The sequence below is a fragment of the Branchiostoma lanceolatum genome, chromosome 16 (assembly GCF_035083965.1).
Source record: "Branchiostoma lanceolatum isolate klBraLanc5 chromosome 16, klBraLanc5.hap2, whole genome shotgun sequence".
Classification (NCBI taxonomy): domain Eukaryota; kingdom Metazoa; phylum Chordata; class Leptocardii; order Amphioxiformes; family Branchiostomatidae; genus Branchiostoma; species Branchiostoma lanceolatum.
In genome coordinates this window covers 8,701,634-8,721,368 of record NC_089737.1, presented here as the reverse complement: position 1 = coordinate 8,721,368, position 19,735 = coordinate 8,701,634, and the positions used below count along the sequence as shown (strand labels likewise).

At 42.7% G+C, this 19,735-nt stretch overlaps 2 protein-coding genes across 2 annotated transcripts; both read right to left on the bottom strand.

The window, feature by feature from the left end:
• Positions 1-904: 904 nt before the first annotated feature.
• On the bottom strand, positions 905-11,608 carry LOC136421758 (uncharacterized). The gene is made up of 7 exons (XM_066409274.1): positions 11,327-11,608; positions 6,714-6,937; positions 6,133-6,433; positions 5,604-5,763; positions 4,863-5,114; positions 2,803-3,010; positions 905-1,778 (listed from the first exon to the last, which is right to left on the bottom strand). Exons 1-7 carry the CDS (start codon positions 11,587-11,589, stop codon positions 1,558-1,560), a joined length of 1,629 nt encoding a protein of 542 aa, XP_066265371.1. The 5' UTR covers positions 11,590-11,608; the 3' UTR covers positions 905-1,557.
• A 6,933-nt stretch (positions 11,609-18,541) lies between these two features.
• LOC136422092 (uncharacterized) lies at positions 18,542-19,735 on the bottom strand. Its single transcript, XM_066409740.1, has 2 exons — positions 19,426-19,735; positions 18,542-19,227 (listed from the first exon to the last, which is right to left on the bottom strand). Exons 1-2 carry the CDS (start codon positions 19,582-19,584, stop codon positions 18,937-18,939), a joined length of 450 nt encoding a protein of 149 aa, XP_066265837.1. The 5' UTR covers positions 19,585-19,735; the 3' UTR covers positions 18,542-18,936.

The following is a 19,735-nucleotide window of genomic DNA, read 5'->3' as shown; positions in this document are numbered from 1 at the left end:
AATCGTTTGCAACGACAACAAAATTTGTCCTTGCAGGCCACCGTAGATTACTTTGAGTGCCTTCCTTTCAAGTTGTCCTTAGCCTGAATACCATGCTCCATAGTAACTGCTGCCTCAATATTTTCACTTGGGTACCATCCCCTGTTGTAACCGCTGGCTCCATCTTTTCACTTGGGTACCATCCTCCATAGTAACTGCTGGCTCAATCGATTAGCTTGCTTTATATTCGTGGTTAGCAAGTGAAAAGATTGAGCCAGCAGTTATATACTACAGAGGATGGTACCCAAGTGAAAATATTGAGGCAGCAGTTACGTATACAATGGAGCATGGTATTCAGGCTACGGACAACCTGAAAGGAAGGCACTCAAAGTAATCTACGGTGGCCTGTAAGGACAAATTTTGTTGTCATTGCAAACCATTTCGTCATCTACGTAAATTTGGTGAGATTATTACAAATCTCTAATAAATGCATTTTTATCTGCCTCTGTAGCAAGTGAAATTTCAAAAGATTTTTCGTGCTCAGCACACAAAATTTCCTGTGCACAGCTACAAAAATGGTTCGAGTGGCAACAAAATAGTTTGCGTAGACAATAAAATACTACTGTAAATGCAGAACTGTTTGCGGTGGCTTTATGTTCACAGCGACAGTTTCACCGCGAACTTGAAACCATCACGAACATTTTTGTCCGATACTGTAGCAGTATGTGACTACAGCGCTGCCGCGAACATAAATCCACCGCAAACTTTTCATTTTCCCCCTTAGTTAGACTTTTAGTTAGAGCGAAATAAAAACCACGCGAATTTAAATGTATTTACAGTACTGTACTTTGCATAGACTATGAAATTTGTCATCATGGGCAACAGTAGTCACTGTGATGGACCAGTGTACATGTGAATGCAATGCAGCTAGGCTTCTGTACATTACGTATGATATCTAGCCTGGGTGCCATCCGATTACTCCTACTCTTGCTACTGTAGGAGCTCTAGTAGTTATTGGATGGCACCCAGGCTAGATGTTATCTTCTCTTCTAATTACTTTACCATATTGTATAAGTAAGGCACACCGATTTCAATTTTACCATATTGAATGAATAAGGCACATATCTGCCATAACATCAATTCATTACAAGCTGCTTTAAGCAGAAATTCTAAAAATTTTTAAAATTCTTGCCTTTTACATGTTCTCCACTGTTATTGGTCCCTTTATTTATTTATGTAAGCCCTATTCCAGTGATGCAAGGGATTGTGGGTAAGGTCAGAGGTTAAGGCCCCTCAGGCAAACAACCATCCAAGTACATTTAATGCACAAGTCTTCTTCAAACTATAGTGTGAGAAGCATATCCGGATGCATTGATGATGTTGATGATGATAGTGTGACAATAGTGGATGAAGGTTCGAACAATGCAAAGCTGAACAGTGAACACGAACCATGGCATCGTTTACAAGTGATTCAGGCCTTTAACTTTTACCTCAGGCCAAAATGCATCGCTGCTGCACATGTGTCCTCATAAACTGTGAGATGGCTTACTAAGAAATTCAAATAGGACTTTAAGATATCTACTTTAGACATTCTGCAATGCTAACTAGATTATAACCAGACTTCTCGACCAAATAGTCCATGAGGAAGACCGAGATCATGTAGCTGTCCGGGTGGTCCGAGTCCAGGCTGACGATGCCTCCCTTGTTGTCCAGTTGATTAGCGATGACGCGGAGAGCTTTGGGGACCCTCTCCACATCTCTGTACTTGTAGTAGTTTTCTACTGACAGGAGCCACTTTTCTGTTGGAAAACATTGGACAGATGTCACATTGTGTCATATGGGATGATAGTTTTGCTGTAAGGCCATGTTGATTTGATTATAATTATGGATGATATCATCTAGGAACCCCAACATTGATGCGAGTGTGAGAGAAAAGTTGCTCTCATTATGAAATCCAAGTGGTCAGGAAGGTTTAACAAATGACTAGACATACACGGGGTATGGTGCACATGTATGAACAATAGATTCTTCATTTTTGTTCTTTCACATCTTCTTCTTTGACTTTGGAATTGAGTTTGGCATTCTCATCGACATGAATATCCGTTTTCCAATATTTTTTTGGCTATTTGTGGCATATATCTGCACAATTTACGGTATGGTCAAAAACTTGTTTTGAAACAGATGAAAATTGATGCGTGTGTGGATATCATCCATATGATCAAAGTAACATTGCCTGTGTAAGTGGAAAAACAAAATGTACCTACATGTGAAGGAATTCGAAGTAAAGGAAGCTGTCTACATCAAGACCCATCATCCTTCATTGAACCGGGACGGGGGCTGCTATAGACTTCCAACAACCTTTGACCCGTTGCTCACTTCACACTTCTATAAACTAACATGTACTTTAAGCAATCAGGTCCTCACTTATATCTAAGAAGACTGTTTGTAAATTAGGTGAGTCCAATCTTCCTGTTGAAAAGTATTTTATCATTCAAATGTTCCCCATTTTACTCATGGTATGATTCCCATGTGTTCGACAACCTGGGTGGGTTCTAGACAACGTCATTTGGTAGGAAGTTGGTCAGGGTTGGTGGCTATGTGAGACTGTGTAGCATTGTCATGCAAGGTACTTGAAGTATAATTTTTGTGTCTTCTACACTTTAAGCACTGCTCAATACTTAACACCCAAAATTCTGGGCACAGAGTACTATATGGTATCTTGCACAGCAAATTACTAGTATGCTTCACAGTCTTACAATGTACATATGTCCATATTCTAACTAATAAAACACAGATCTAAACTGGTTTGAAAATTGAAGGTACCATCAGTTGGAGGGAACCTAGCTGTCGGCTCGATGATCCTCAAGCCCCGAGATTTGGCTTCGTTTTTCACGGTGTCTGTCACTTTCTCAGGCAAGTAGTAGGCTGTTTGAAGGTCAACTTCGCTCAGGCGCTGCATGGCACTGACCAAGCCCATCCGGATCCAGCTGGCTGCCTGCAGCGTAAAGTGCCCTAGCGGAAATGGTTGGTTCTGCAGGGTAGAAAAAACGTACTGCCTTGTATTGTTGTGTACATATACAATAATTTCCTTCGCCAAGAAGGTTATGTTTTGCCGAGCATGTGTGTGTATGTGTACATGTGTGTGTGTGTGTGTGTGTGTGTGTGTGTGTGTGTGTGTGTGTATGTGTGTGTTTGTGTGTGTGTGTGTGTGTATGAACACGAAAACTTGTCTGGGTGGATTGTCTTTGGTCGGTGATGTCGGTATGTCTTTATGAAACCTTGAAATGATTAGGGCCTTCCACTTTACATGATTAATGAGGAAGGTGTGTAAGGAATTTCATACATACACTTGGAAGAAAGGTAAAGGTGAAAATACAAATTATGAATATGAGAGCCTAATTTGCATAGTTGATCATGAAAAACTAGAATAGCCTTCTTTGTTAAGATAACACTGTCATGCTTGGTGCTTAAGACAACGTCTGCTATCTGGGTGGAGAAGATATAATAGTTAATGCAAATAATGACCTTATTTGCATTATAAATAACATATAATACATCAGAAAAGGTTCAAATCATTTGGCGAAGGTATGAGGTCGTGTAACTCTTGTATAACGTGTGAGCCTCATACCTTCGCCAAATGATGTTAACTTGTATGACATATCACGAAGGTTTCTCCATTCATTGTGAAAATGAGATCCTCATTTGCAGGGGAAATTTTCTAGCCAGGAATTCGACTGACGTCAATAGTGGTGCTGTGGATGTGTCTAATCTCCAAGCAGAGCGGATGGCTGAAGATTATGGCTGTCTGATACGATTTTACACCCCTTGAGATCTGCTTGGAGATTAGATATTTCTCCTTCCTTCCCTTTTTTTTTTTTTTTCCTGACTCTTGCTCTTTTCGACAATGGAGTTGATAAAAATTGAAATTATGGCAAATTTTGACAATTTATTACAGGGAACGTTGTAGGGTGTTGCAGAAACATATTACAACGAATAGTATTAATAAACACTGTAATAATAACACTGTCATAAACATGCCATCCCAGGGGCTTAAGAAGTACCTATGAAATATTAATGACCGTGGCTATTTGACAATGCACAGGGATTATCAGCACTCAGCCGGTTTAAGGCCTGTGACACACCTGGGGGTTGGCTACTGGTTAGCAGTTATATGCACGTAACTTTTCATGTATATAACTGTTTTTAACAAAATTTGGCCTGGGGATATATGTGATGGAAATAACAAATATTTAGAATATCAAAACAATCTCATATGTTTGGGGTGAAAAACTCACATTTTGGTGAAAAAATTGTATATGGTATTAAAAGGGCTTGTGCCCAGTATGAAACAACTTTACATTTGGGGCAAAAACAGACTTTTTCAACAATTTTGAGCATTTTTGTACATCATAATCAACGCAGCAGACAAAATCAAGGAAATCGCAAAAAGGCCTGGTTGTATTCCGAAGGACTAAGGCTAAATAAAGTTGAACCTGTACAAATTTCGCGACAAAACTGGTATCTTGTAGTGGGCAGTACCCACCTTACGCAAACTGGGGTCATTTAAGGCCTGTGACACGCAATTGATCGTAGAACTTGTGCGTTACATGTTTGTAACTATTAAATGCGTGGTCGTATCAATACACAACTTCAAAGACAGTTAGTAATTTGCGGTACATAATGAAATACATCTACAATCTCACTTGCTGTAGAACGATTTGGGGTTAGAAATTACTATTTTTAGTAAAAACACACATAGCCCCGAAAACGCCAACTTACCTCTTTCTGTGAAGGGGTTTTTACCTATAATTAAGTAATAGAAGATTCTATGAATGGTATGGCATTTCTTTGAAAATACCGACCACAAGCAATTCAAGCCTCACCTCGCGTATGCCTATTGTGAAAGTTTTGGCCCATTCCGTCACCAGTTCGGGAAACGTTGCCACGAAGTCTCCATAGAGGAAGAGCGTGATCGGCATCTTGCTCGAATGAGCCGCTATTGTCGCCACCAGCTTGTCGGCGGCCTTGGCGTTCATACCGACGAGAACAGCCAGTGCCAGGTGGGGGGCACCCGAGAGGGAGGCCGAGCAGCTGGAGTAGACCGTCCCCGGTGAGCCGACAAAACTGTCAGATACCTTCGATGAAACAGGAAAGAGAATACCGTAAATGCAAAAATGTTCACGGTGGTTTTATGTTCGCCGTTTTCGCGCTGAACTTTCAGCCGCCGCGAAACTTTTTGCCCACCTATGACTGTAGCGCTACAATTGTTTCAAACGCGAACTTAAAATCACTGCAAACACTCAATTTTCTCTCTACCGCGAAATGAAAACACGCGAACTTAAATGCAGTGAGTCAAATCTTTGTATTGAAAAATAATTTATCATTCACCACCTTCTAACCCCCGTTTAACTCTATTCACCCGGAAATCACGGTACGATTCATGTGTTCGACAACATGGTGGGTTCTAGACAAGTCGCCATTTAGTAGAAAGTTGGTCAGGGATGGTGGCTTGAAATAATGTGAGACTGCGTAGCATTGTCGTGCAAGGTACTTGAGAAGATGGACTGGGAGGTTCAATTTCTTACAAATGCCGTCGGATTCCTTGTTTGGATTTTACTACTCACCAATGGAGGATGCATGTCGTTAAAGTCCTTATAGGTCCGGTGTTCGGCCGCCCAATCCAGCATAGGTTTGCCTTTCGTCTTTACGTCCGACACGAGTTTGGCCATCTGTGCTTTATCCCAGCCAGTGACAGGCTGCCAGCTGTGATACTCTCCGTAATATCTGCGTTCATTGAGAAAAAACACAATGCGAGTACCTTAGCCATTTATTTGTATACTATTTAGCTTTGTCGTTGCTAATGTCTGTTTTACAACTAATGTTCAAAATGTTTTCTTTCTCCGGAAAAACGGGGTCGAAGCTGCAGTCGACTCTATTACAATTACGAGCGCCAATGTGTAATGTACCCTCCATCCTAGGGGGGTAAGTTTTCAGCCAAAAAACATTTCAAAATCGGGAGACCGTTTGGCGATCTTGTCGCTCGTCGACTGCATACGAGTATATGGCAGGGGGTATAAAAGCATGATACCGTTTTCATTATGAATTTATGATTATATGACCGTGTCTGATCATAGAAATAAACAGCGGACTTACTTGTCTACCCACTTAAAGGTTCCGTCTTCCAACATCTTTTTTAAGATGTCGTACTCGGCGCCCTCCACGTCAAGCTTGAAGATGACGTAGTCTTCCACCGCCGTGTTCTCCTGGATCCAGCGGGACAGGTCGACTGTCGGCACCGTCCGGTGATGGGACAACTGCCGTTTTCCGCCCGTCTTCGTGTCCGCTTTCTCATCGGCAAAAGCAAACAGCGACCCCCCTCCCCATTGCATGTCTTTGCCGTTGTTTTTTCCTTTGTCTGGCGACCAAGCAGTTTCTGAGTAAGCCGTCATATTTCCTAATGTAGACAGAATAATAATTCCAAATATTAAAACGATGAAAAGCAAGTTTTCAGTTGTTCTCTTACACTGTGTTAACGCTGGCCATGGGTCATCGACCAACCAACCAATCATGTCGTCGCCTACGGCCAGGGGGCAACGTGATTGGCTGGTAACTTTTCCTCCATCAACAGGAGGGGAAGTATCTGATTGGCTCAGGGGCCCTCAACTTTTTCATATTACCCACAATGTATCTCGTCGCGCATGAGCAGTTTAAACTATGAACCGGCTTATACTCACCGTCCTTGTTGGATACCCCGGTGGGACAATGTAGCACGTGATTCGGGTACGGTGCGAAGAACGGTGCCAGCCTCTCGTCTATCTCGAAGGAGTGGATGATGAAGTCCTGCCCGTCTGGGTAGGTCTCCCTAAACATCTGTACTGTGGACGCCACGTTAGCACCGCAGTCCAGTAGGATCTTCCTTGGAGTGTTATTAGTAGATGTCTCTTCTGACTTTGGTAATCTGTATGATGTGTATGAATTTAGAAAAAAAAACTTTGAGCATTCTTTGTCTCCTGATAAACGTGGGATTTACACATTTGTGTGTTTTCGTCTGTGTGAAACATGCATATGTCACAGTAGAGATTGGAATCCAGTAGAGTCCGGAACTCTACTAGTAGAGATTGGAATTCCAATCTCTACTAGTAGAGACTGGAATTCCAATCTCTACTAGTAGAGTTCCGGATTCTACTAGTAGAGATTGGAATTCCAATCTCTACTAGTAGAGATTGGAATCGGGATCTGGATATTGGGATTCCGTCAAAATGTTTTGGAGAATAGACTGAATCATTTCACATCTAAAATTGTAGCATAGCTAAGCCTACATTCACCATTACTATTTTAGGTAAATCATTTCATATATTAGATATCTGATAACTTTGACATCAATTTTGGAACTGGCTTGGCAGGGGTGAATTAGCTCTTATATACCGAGTCAATAATGAACTGGAAAAACTGGTTGAGCATATTGAGTCACTAACCCATACTAGTAATGGCCGTATGCAAATGTATCTGATTGACATATCAGTGGCATTTACAAATAGCCATTGACTAAGGTTGGACCAGACGGCAATCCGCATGGTTACAATGTGTCTTGACAGAAGGTTTATTAGATATCTAAAACATACAGTATTTAACCTAAAATAGTAATGGTGAATTTCTAAGGCTAAATTTTAGGTGTGAAATGACTCAGTCCATTTTCCAAAACATTTTGATGCAATCCGAATTTCTTCTATCAGAATTGGAGATTGTCCTGGTAGAATTCCAATCTCTACCAGTAGAATCTGGAATTCTCCTAGTAGAGATTGGAATCCCAATATTCAGATCCCGATTCCAATCTCTACTAGTAGAGATTGGAATTCCAATCTCAACTAGTAGAATCCGGAACTCTACTAGTAGAGATTGGAATTCCAGTCTCTACTAGTAGAGATTGGAATTCCAATCTCTACTAGTAGAGTTCCGGACTCTACTGGATTCCAATCTCTACTGTGACACATACATGTACATACAAAATGACCTTTTACGCTTTGTGTGTTTTGTCATGTTTGTACGTTTTTGAATTATATTCCTGTTATAAAGTCAATTAAGGGTAACACAAATCCAGTTTAGGACGCAGCGAGGTCGCCAAGGTGTCCCGGGTTCAGGGAGACAGGGGCGTAAAGCTTTCGCATCAATTACGTGCACCCCCTCATCAAACAAAGAATGCGGAGCAGTTCTCTTTGACCCACTTTGAAAGTGTTTTAGAGCCACTAAAAAACTTAACAAAAGTCAGTCGACATTATTTACAACCTGGTCGCGGCGGCCATTTTTTGTCCGTCAAACACATGTTTTTGACGGAGGTGTTCAAAATAGAACAAGGGGCGTGGCTTTGGGATCGGTCTATTGTTGTGCAATGCAGTTGGATTGATTGAATAGCATCGGTCTTTTAAGTGTGCGTACCAAACACAAGCGAGTACCAGATTAAGAATGGATACAAAGTTGTCTATACAAAAAATATTGTGTACGCTTGCGTTACATTCCACCAAAAAATACAAATCAAGAATGATTTGACATGCTCTTTCATACTTTTCAACATCTGCCCCGAATTTCACACGACCACGCCACCAGTATTTTTGGACGAACCCCACCAATCCAAGATCACAACATAATACGATCACACGGGGCTTTGCAATCTGTACAACGCAGCCAATCTTATTTTCTTCATGTTTATATATTTTCAGCCTGTGTCGAATAGATGTGTTACAGCAAAAATCGAGGTGCCACCTACGGGCTGTCACGTACACTGCTATATGCATATTTGGCTAGCCTCCGTTGCAGGTTTCCCCATAGCCTGGTCCCAGTCTCTAGGGTCGGCTTAGTGGTGTTTTACCGGGCCAGTTAGTTTCTGATGGCCTTTCTACCTCTGGCTGCCATCCTACTTCCGCTACACCCCACTTCTGCTGCCTTCCTACTTTTCCGCCGCCCCGTCGGTGCCGAACTAATTAATCCAAGGCCGTAAACAACACCCCGAGCGGGCTAAGCTGTCTGGGCGGGTGAGGGTCACTCACAGTGCCGTAGAGATATCGGGGAGGCACCGAGGGTATGGATTCCAGGCTAGTTTCCCCACGGTGATCATTTTCAACTTATCGGGGCCAGGTTCTTTGGCTGGGGACCGTATCTACTTGGGGGACCGTATCTACTTGGGGGACCATATCTGCCCGTGCCCACACAGCGGTTACAGGATCCCAATCAGATACGGGGCCTCAAGCAGATACGTCCCCAATACACCCCCCCCCCCAACGGGCAAAGAACCTGAAGTTGAAAAATTGCCGTGGGGAAACCTGCAACGGAGGCTATGATATTAGGCTGGGATACTGTAAATGTTTAAATGTTTGCGATGGTTTTATTTTAGCCGTTTTCCTGGATACCAAGTTTTTTTTTTCATGTCCGAAGGGATGCAACAAATACAGTTGAACAATGTAAAACAGAAATACATCAGGGCACTGGTATTTTTACAAGGCCATCTTTTCATCAGCAATCTTTTTGATGTCGTGGAGAGGTAGAATAACAGTATACGTTGTACGTACTTTGTTAAGCCCCCCTCTCAATAACAATAACAAAGTCTTATTCTGAAGTCGTCACAGTGAAAAGCTACCAGAATACCAAAGAGATACATTGACAACAGTGCATCCGTCTGTATTTGAGACAAAAACAACTTTCCAGACATAAGACAGCAGCTACATTTTGTTTGTACATGTTGAGTTAACCCTAGAAGCTTGACAAACTATCTGTGCAATACAAGGAGGTAACGAGATTCACTAGACACCCATATTACTGCAGGAATGTTGGCGGGGATTTAATTTCGCGGTAGGGAGAAAATGGAACATTCGTGGTGGTTTTGATAGTAGCGCTACAGTCACACAACAGAGCGGCTTTTCGCGGTGGTTTTAAGTTTGCGGTGAAAAGTTCTGCGAACATAAAACCACCAAGAACATTTCTGCATTTACAGTACTGTGATCTACGACTTCCACCATTTGCAAGCAGGATGCATAAGAGAGGTTGAAACGGTAATCATCAGTTGGCGAAGGTAACGTTACATGTATGAGGTCATGAAACTCTAGTTAACATCATATTTTGATTGTACAGACATGATATTATGCAGGGTGTCTACATATATGCAAAGGGGACATAGTTTGGTGGGTCTGGTTTATATCCATGTTCTATTGCAATAGGAATGAGGAGAACATGTTGAAAAACGATTCTACAACGTTTTCATCCCTCAGATCGGAAATTTGTTATGTTCCTTACTTTGCTAACGGCTGACCTCAAAAAGGCTTAAGTCGACAATTTTGTGTTTTTTATTTATTTCGCGGTATGGGAAAAATGGAGTGTTTGCAGTGGTTTTAAGTTCGAGTTCGAAACAATAGTAGTGCTACAGCCAGAGGTGGGCAAAACGTTTCGCGGTGGTTAAGTTCGCGCTGAAACTTCACCGCGAAAACTGCGAACATAAAACCACCGCGAATATTTCTGCATTTACAGTAACCGGCAACACAGTTAACATTCTTCCCAATGCCTGATTTGATTATTGGCAGCTCAATGGTCACTTAACGGTTTCCGCCTCAGTGAAAAGTGGGGTCGTGTGGCGTAACGACAGGGTGTTCGGCCCAGAACCCAGCGGTCCCGGGTTCGAATCCCCTGACGCCGCTCATGTTGTGCCCTTCGAAAAGTCACGTTCCTCACTCCCACCCATGTGTAAAAATGAGTTATTGTTCTCAGTACGTGGCACTGTTAAAATAAGTCATAAAATACTTGAGTGCAGTGCCCACGTCGTCCTTGTCTGTTCAAAAGCAAAATGATACAAAAACACAATTATTACAGACAGACTTATCAAACAGGACTATGTGTTATTTTTCCCGAGAACTATCATAGAGTGGGCCTCGTTGTCATCAATACTGTAGGGAGGCATCCTCACTAGATGGCTTGAAATAGAGAAAACGCGTTCAGACGTGATAGGTCGTTTACACTGAACATTGCTAGTTATGCAATGCAGATATGAATACGGATAATATGGCTCAACTGTCCCTGTACGTTTCTTAAGTACACTATGGAGCATTTTTGGTGTCTACAGTCGGTATAACCTCCAGTTGGCGTAACACACCAGCTTCACAGGCATACGGCGCGGCAGCCATTGGCAGCAGCTGGTTATATTACACTGAACGACCTGTTGTTCACAACTAATTAGTATACCCTTTGCGCATCTACCTGCACGCGTCATTTGAAGCTATCTAATGAGGATACTCCTACTAGTTGTTCGTTTAGTGGTAACGACTTGCACTTTAAATACCACAGTAGTAGAAAAAAATAAAACACTTACCGCCCTTTCCAAGCGGGGATGTTCAGGGCGCGTTGTTGGTGGTTGGTCCCCGACGACTCGCCGTCGCCCCTGCGAGCGGTTAGGTCGCGGAGAAGCCAATCGAATCCACCGCCGACACCTTTCGGCGCCGCCGTGTACGTGTAACCGGCGCTCGGTACGAATAGAAGGTACGTAAGGCAGCTCCCCATTACCGCTCCGGCCAGAAGGATGGTCCACCACCGGCTTCCAAATAACCGGCGCGTGGCAGTCGTTTGCGTAGACATCTTGAGCTATAGATATATATACATATAAAGACAAGAACGGTCATGAGAATATAGAAAACACCCGTGGAAAAATGTCTATTTTTAATCAATATCACGTGACCAGCGTTGCTTTGGAAACTAGCGAGCCTCCAAGCAGGCTTCATCGTTGGGCTTTAATGGTGCTCGTTTTGCGTTGTTTTCTGATTGTATACCAGTTCTAACTTTACTTTGCGACTGTAGAAAACTGGCTACAATTACAAATGATGTACAACAGTAAAAATAGCTCATAATAAGCAACCAAAAAAGGCCGCCCTAAAAGGCTGTTAAGGAGGCTATGTTACCCACTTGTTGCTAGTGTGTCACCAATGCTTTCCAATCGAATTTGCGTAATGACCCAAATTTAAAATGATAATGTTGAGGCCACAATGTGCCCAATTTTCCCAGATATGTGACCTCGAGAAAAAAAAATGTAGGTGGTACACACCCATCGCTTTTATTGTGCCAGCCCTTTGTTAAGCCCTTATAATTAGGACATGGCACGAAAACACGGTGTTTGCTATTGAACAAGCTGTCTCAAGTCCAGCACTTCTAGAGCAAATGTCGAGTAAATGTCGAGTAGTTAACAAGAGGCGTCTTATGGTATCAAGTGGCACAAACCTCTTTGCTGATTGATCAAGCCTAAAATGCTCACGTATATATCAATATAGAATATAAATACTTGTAGAATGTGACTACTAGCTGTAATGACCTTTATGTAGTTTGTATGTTTTATGTTTGTATGTTTATGTCCAGGAAAATTAGCTGCTTACAAATGTTGTATGTTAGCTAATGGACTTTATAAAGTACCCAAGTGTCCAAGAATCCGAACTTAGAACGCGTATATACGCACTCAGATGGTTGTTACGCAGCGGTACAATGTTAAGCAGTTCAAATGTTATTTATCAACGTTGCATTTCATGTTGTGACATTCAGTACGAAGCATGAATGTGTAACATGTTCGAGGTGTGACTGTCCTCAAACACGGGACCTCTGGTTTTACATTACATCCGATCCGAGGGGACGTCCCTAACCGAGGCTAGATGATCATTTTCACTTGAGTCGGGTGCAGAAATGCCTTTTTCAAGTGTGCAGCATTGGAACTCGCTAGCTGGGGAGTCGAACGTAGTAAAGGCTATTCCTTAATGGGAAAAGAAATACACAATGCGGAGTGTCGTATACAAAATTGTGGCATGTTGACCTTGTTTAAAAAAAGTAGAATCTGCACTGACTTCGTTGAGAATGAGTACCTAGCCTCGGTTAGGGACGTCTTCAAGGATGTGAGGTAAAACCGAAAGTCCCGTGTTTAAGGAGAGCCACGCCTCGTACACGTTAACAGTATCTAGGTATTGACAACACTCGGCGCAGGGGTGCCTTCACAAAACTGAGAACCAGCTGCCACAAATTACACATTGAAACCAGAAGACGTAACCGCACTCTTCTGAAACAACGAATTTGTCAACACTGTAACCTAACGTAACATGACCAATTAACGTCCGATTTATTCAAAACGTATTTATCTTAAAACCGCACGGACAGAGCCAAATTTTAAACCCATGGTCAGAAATATCAGCTCTTCTAAAAAGAAAATGCATGGCCTGTAAGTTTTTCTCCGCCTATTTAACGCCGTGCGAGCATGTATTTATACTGAGGTATATGATGAAGAATTGTGCTAGGGTAACCCATTATCGTCCACTTCGGTCTTTTCCCTTCTAGCGCTATGCTTGAAGAAAATAGACCAGAAAAAAATGCACAGTAACTGTCCAAAGTAGTCTGCAGACAAATGATAATAAAATCACTATGTCTGTCCGGCCACTTGCTTCACGCGATGTAAAAAAACAATGTTTATCTGTAAATTCCCCCCACATGCGCTGCTCGTGGCGTTCACGTGGTAAAAGCATGGCCATTATGTTTTGCTGTGCAAAAATTAAAGAGATAGCTAAGGATCATACTTATGATGTTCTTTATTGCTCATGAGAACAGGCTTTGGCATAATACACCGCGACATGTGGACATGAGCCAAACCGGACGTAAACAGGTTCTGGCTTCTGCACGTAAATAGGTCATGTTACGTTACGTTAGATAGAATAGAAGATGAACACTATCTGCCTAGTAGATAGCAAAGAGACCTAGAGAGCTGAATCTCATTGACTAAAACAATCTATATTTCCCTACTTCATACACATATTAAATACAGACAAATTCATATTTCATATCAGTTTAGACAAACCTTTAGTTATGGTATATATTTGCTCGCACATTTCTACCTTTACAAAGAAGCGAGAAGTCGAATTCACTGATATGATCCTTAATTAAAGTTACTTGACAATGCATACATGTACTTTTTCTCTAGTCGCTATAACCTTTAGATAGCACGCACGTGTGGCTACGCACGTTGTTGGAAAACCATTCAACCGAATAAACTTGGTATAACGGAAGTTTGATATGGTGCCATGTTCCTATTGTAAGTATCAGCGGGAGAGTGGGACATACAGGACTTGTAGCCTCCTTCGCAGGCAATCTGCGCGTGTTTATTTGGGGGAAGGGAGCGCTGATTCGCGGTTTTTAACATATCGGGGCCAGGTTCTTTTGCTGGAGAAGTTCTATGGACCACGGGCGACGATAGAATTTCTCCAGCAAAAGAACCTGGCCACGATATGGTGAAAATCGCGAGTCATCGCTTCCCCCAAAATAAACACCGCCCAGAAGGCCTGCAAGGAGGCTACGACTCTCGGGCGATTTTGAAATTCGGTGACATTCTGTCGACCAACGAAGATCATTAATATTGTTTGACGCCGGCTTTTTCAAAGCTTTTGCGTCGAATTCACCCTGAAGAAACTAACCGTAAACAGATATTAGTAAGCTGTCATGCTGTATTCAAGCGATAGGGGGCAGTGTCCAATTTGTGTCTCTGCACCTGTACAGCCGGTATAACAGCCCTCCGACTGTTTCAATGACATGGCCCACTTACATGGCCAACATAGATAGAACAACAGAATTCGTACGTACATGTATTTTAACGAACTACGACTTATATTGGCCTTTACATACATGCAAAATTCTGTCGCAAGTTTGATATAAGCCAAATTACAGACACCACCATTGCTTTCTTCATTTTCCCACGGCACTTGCCCCCCTTTTCTTTTTACAACCAACAATACAACCACAGCATTAGTGTCGGTTGATGGCTTGGAAGAAATATAGCCATAGGCGGGGTCCCTCCCCTTAAAATCCGGCTGTCGCCTGAGAAGACACGAAAAATTCAAAAAGCGGCCTAGAACCAAACAACTCAGTTCCGAGAATGGTCGGTTGGCTGGTGTAACCCAGGACCTTTGACAGATAAAGTCATATCACTACTGTCACTGTTCTTGTAAAGATACAAATACAACTGTGCATGAGTCAAATCAATTATCTCATCAACTAGAAAATGAACCAACACGTATTTTCCGCCCAAATAACTGTCTACTTCGGGAACAACATTTTAGTAGCTTTCGAGCGCAACAAGATGCATTTGACAAGCAGAAGAAAAGTTCATGATCAGTAAGAGCAAGACTTTGTCACTAAGATCAGACAGTCTACATGTATCTAGTGTTAACACGAATCCCATTGTTCTTTTTCGAGGCCATCGCTTAAGGCCATACTTAGAGAAACCTTGGAAAATCTAATGGCACATATTTCAAACGTTGGTACCTTTTTTTTACTCAATGGCCACCACGAAACAAGGCCAGAAGTTATATGTCTTATATGAATAGGACTGAAACAACATCTATTCGCCCCAAGTCAGAAACATCAGTATTGAGGCATGAGCTTGTCTCACTGAGAGTGAGAACTAACTGACCCAATAGAAGCAGGCGTTACGAAGGCTGCTCGGAAGATATTGTACCCCATTTCGACCGGAATGGTTTTGATCCACTCACACCGGAAAGGACTCCTACCCTTTTGATAACACTCCCATTCCAATAGGCCGGCGACCTCGCTTCGACCGAGCAGTGCTCAACGTAACGAATTCCATAGATTAAATAAAAACGAATCTTTTAACACTTCGTGTATTCTGTTGTCTTTTCAGTCATACCTTTACACTATCTGCAGAAATCTAGATTACGTCGTAGTGAGGTCCCAGCATGGTTGAAGACTAGGTGAATGGGAGCGTTATTATTAGTTTTAGGTTTCGACCAGAGCACAACATCAGTATTGAAATGACCTACCTCAGTTTTTAGAGAGGAGCAAAATTTTCCGATCGTTGCAGACACAGCCCAACTACTAACTTGTCTATCGAGGGTGTGACCAACAGGCCAGAGACTTGATCTGGTTTTTGGACAATGCGTTGTCATTTCAGGATAGCTGTTTTTGTGCGTTCACATGTTTTCTCTTCCTGGCTACACTAATGTTTATCAAGACACATTTACCTTTCAAAATGTTAGTTTCCATTTATAGTTATAGTTAAAGCCCTCCCATACCATAAGGTGTATAGGCGGCGCCCATCTCCGTTTCATAGCCCTGGGCCACACTGTGGTGCAATCACTGCAACAGAGGGCTAGTCCACTGGTAGTGGAGTGTGTTTAACTTCCGTACTGTTTCAGATATATGTACCATTTTTATAATGTTTTTGGTATGACTTGGTGCGCCTCTTATCCTCTTATACTTCTTAATAATTTGAACCAGGCATAAACCACTACACCACAGGGACATGCCCGTTAGTTTCCATTTTAAAACTGAGAACAAAGAACGTAATGGGGGAACAATAGGTTCTTAAGGGAGCACACCCCAGTTTATTTTGGGTTTCAATTGGAGGCTGCGCACCCTTAAGTCTAGGTACCATCTCTTCCAGGGAATTATTCCGAAGTAAATCAACTGTGTATGGGGTGAAAGCCTATCCCTTCCGCTACAAGACCAACCTACCCAGAGGCTTGCTTGCTTGCTTTTGTGTCCACATTTTCACATGCTGAAAATCTACATTATGGCCTTGTCGAACATACAGTACTAAGCACGAATGTGTAACGTGTCCGAGGCGTGGCTCTCCTCAAACACGGGACCTCTGGCTTTACGTTACATCCGAGGGGACGTCCTTTACCGAGGCTAGGTACTCATTTACACCTGAAGCGAAATGGTGCCTTTTTCAAGTGTGCAACATTGGGACCTGCTAGCTGGGGATTCAAACCTAGAAAACGCTATTCCTTCATGGAAAAAGAAATACACAATGCGCAAAATGGTCTTATGAAGACCTTGTTTGCGAGCCGACGTCATTTCCGGCGGATATACGTCAGGTGTTCTCTCAATCATTACGCGGTTTTGTAGGCCATGGCCAGGACTAGCTCGGCCGACGTTCGCAGGTCAATGACCCCCGCTCAGTTCTATACATTTTCGCGAAAAATACGCGCGACTCTCGTGATCCGCCACAGTATTACTTCTGCATGAAATGAAGCTGAATTAGAATAGACCTGCTACACATTACGTAGAATCAAAACTTCTGATTACGCTTTACGGTAAAGGGTCCCAGTTATGCTGGGGTCACATTTTCGTTCCGGGGCCCGACCTTCGTCTTTGGGAACGAGAAGTATGATATAAAAGACAGCAAAAAACGCAAAACGTACCAAAAACTATTTTAGAGCATAGCTTGAGCATATTCATTTATGTATACTTTAATTTTTCATTTCCGCAAACTACCCGGCCGGGCCCCGGTTGGGAAATGTGACCCTAGCATTAACAGCGACAAGGATGATTTTTCGCAAAGGCAAAAATCAAAGGTTTCTACTGTGAAAATGTTCTCACCTGTAATCTCAGAGGCCCGCAGTTTGTGTGTGTGTGCCCCACCCTAATCAATACCAATGACACGAAGTCACCTTACACGTGAAAACCGTCTACGTGTGATTTCATGCAAACATTCTGAATGATTAGCATACTTTTTTCACGGATAGCCTGTAATTTGTGTAAGTCACTCCAATTTTATGTCATGTAAACTTTAAGCAAAGATTACAACAGGGTTAATAAATGTTATGTTTCAAATGTGTCATTAAAGATTCCATTGTCAGTTCACTTGTGTGTATACAGCAAGCCACTAGACAATCTAGAAATAGTCATGATAGTAGTGTGATTGTCTTCACTATATTCTGCTGGTAGGCCTTTACCAATGAACACACAATGTTGGGAAGGGATATATATGTATTTGCTGTTACCTCCGTGAACGAAGTTTTTTTTGAGGGGGGGGGGGGTTGTATGCTTGCTTGTGTGTCCGTATTTTCACGTGCTATGAGAGAGAGAGAGAGAAAGAGAGACAGACAGAGAGAAAGAGAGAGAGACACGGAGAGTAAGAGACAGAAAGAGAGACACACACACAGACACAGGCAGAGACATAGGGATGTGTGACAGAGAGAGAGAGAGAGAGAGAGAGAATGAGAGAAACTCACCGCAGGAAGTGAATGCCAAAAGGCCATAGAGTACAGAGGTGGCAGTATTAGTTGATTCATCGAACCTGGCAAACGTCTGTTTGTCTGTGTTCTCAAAGTAGCTGTTATACATTTTCTATAGGCAAGCCATGTTCACCATAGAGTGCCAGGAAGTGATTAATGGACACATGTGAAGTTAATCAAAACCTTCTTTGCATAATTAATGAACTACAACTAAATAAGACATACCACAAACAATTTTTTCAATAAGCACAGAGCTCTAGGATAGAGTTTGGTAGTTGAACACAAACCACTACCAGTGCACTAGCCCCCATTGTAGTGCTTGCGGAGTTGTGCGGCCCAAGGGCTACTGAAACTAAGATTGGCGCCACCCTAGATACCATATGGTGTGGGAAGAACTTTAACCTTCTCCCTACTGCCTAGCCCCACAACCATGGCAAATGTGGTGCCAATCGGCTACCTTAGCCGGCTAAGGGTTAACTTAACTAAATATTTACTGTCAAGCCACAAGCGACCTCCTCACACCGAACGTATCAAGTGCAATGGATTTATTTCAACGCTCAGTCGAACACCAAAGTATACTCTTACAGAAACAATATTTTCACAGTGCAAAATCATCCTCAAGGTTCTCAAATTATATCTCACAGCCCAACTAAAGACTGCGCAACAAGTAAAAATGTCATCAAAATAGCAGCATTTGGCGTTACGGTGAAAAATCGTGAGCGCGTGTTCAAAATGTTACAATGTACACACACACAATCATCGGTAGTGATTACAGTATACAAACTGTGCACATGTTAAAAATAGAGTTGTAACGCGATATTTGTCATACACCGGATTCAAAAAGCACAGGCTATAGGTATATATGTATACACGTGTAACGTTACTGCACTTCTTTCCATGGCTTGGGACCACTTTTTAACTGTCCTTACGATCGCCATTTGACGATGTTGGTAGCTGGGATCCCGATGCATTTCTTCTTTTGGTCGATCTGCCGGGAAAAGTAGAAGCCACAAGTCGGCTTCTGCAAGGTCGAGAAGGGAGCCAGCGAGTTGACGTAGTGGACTTTGCCGGAGCCCGTAGTCCCAGGCCTCGGGAGAGGGTGCATCTCGACCGCGGGGACTGTGCCGCTGGAAGTCGCGGGCCTCTTGCAGAGACTGTCGCCGAAAACGGAGGGATTCAGATGCCTCGAGTAGCGGCTTCCAAAGTCGGGCGAGCCCTGTATACGACAACACAGAGATACATTTTCTTTAAAAACACAACTGACAAACAAGTAACCTGTGTCAACCACGTTCTTGAATGCATATATTAGAGTCTTCACCCGTCAAAAAAGTATTACCGTTCCAGAACATATATCTGCGACATGCGTCGAAAATAATCAGGACAAACAATCTTGGGGTATAATCAATTTTCCTACCTTGTCAGTCAACACGACCCTACGACTTGCGTTGACAGGTTCCCAAACTCGCTTGAAGATGGCGTTCCTTCCACCGGAGTCACTAGACAAGTCGCTACGGCGCAAGAACTCTTCGGTCCCGTGCTTGTCGGGCAAGACTACGGTAGCGTTTGCGGGCATGACTCTTCTCAAGAGTACTAGCTCCAGACACACACACAAATTGGTTACCACAGTGCGCAGCGCTCTAGTTCCCTTTACCCTGGGCTAGGACGGCTAAAAACAACCTGCCACAATTACACCTCTTTGTGTCGACACAAAGACTAGTCACCTG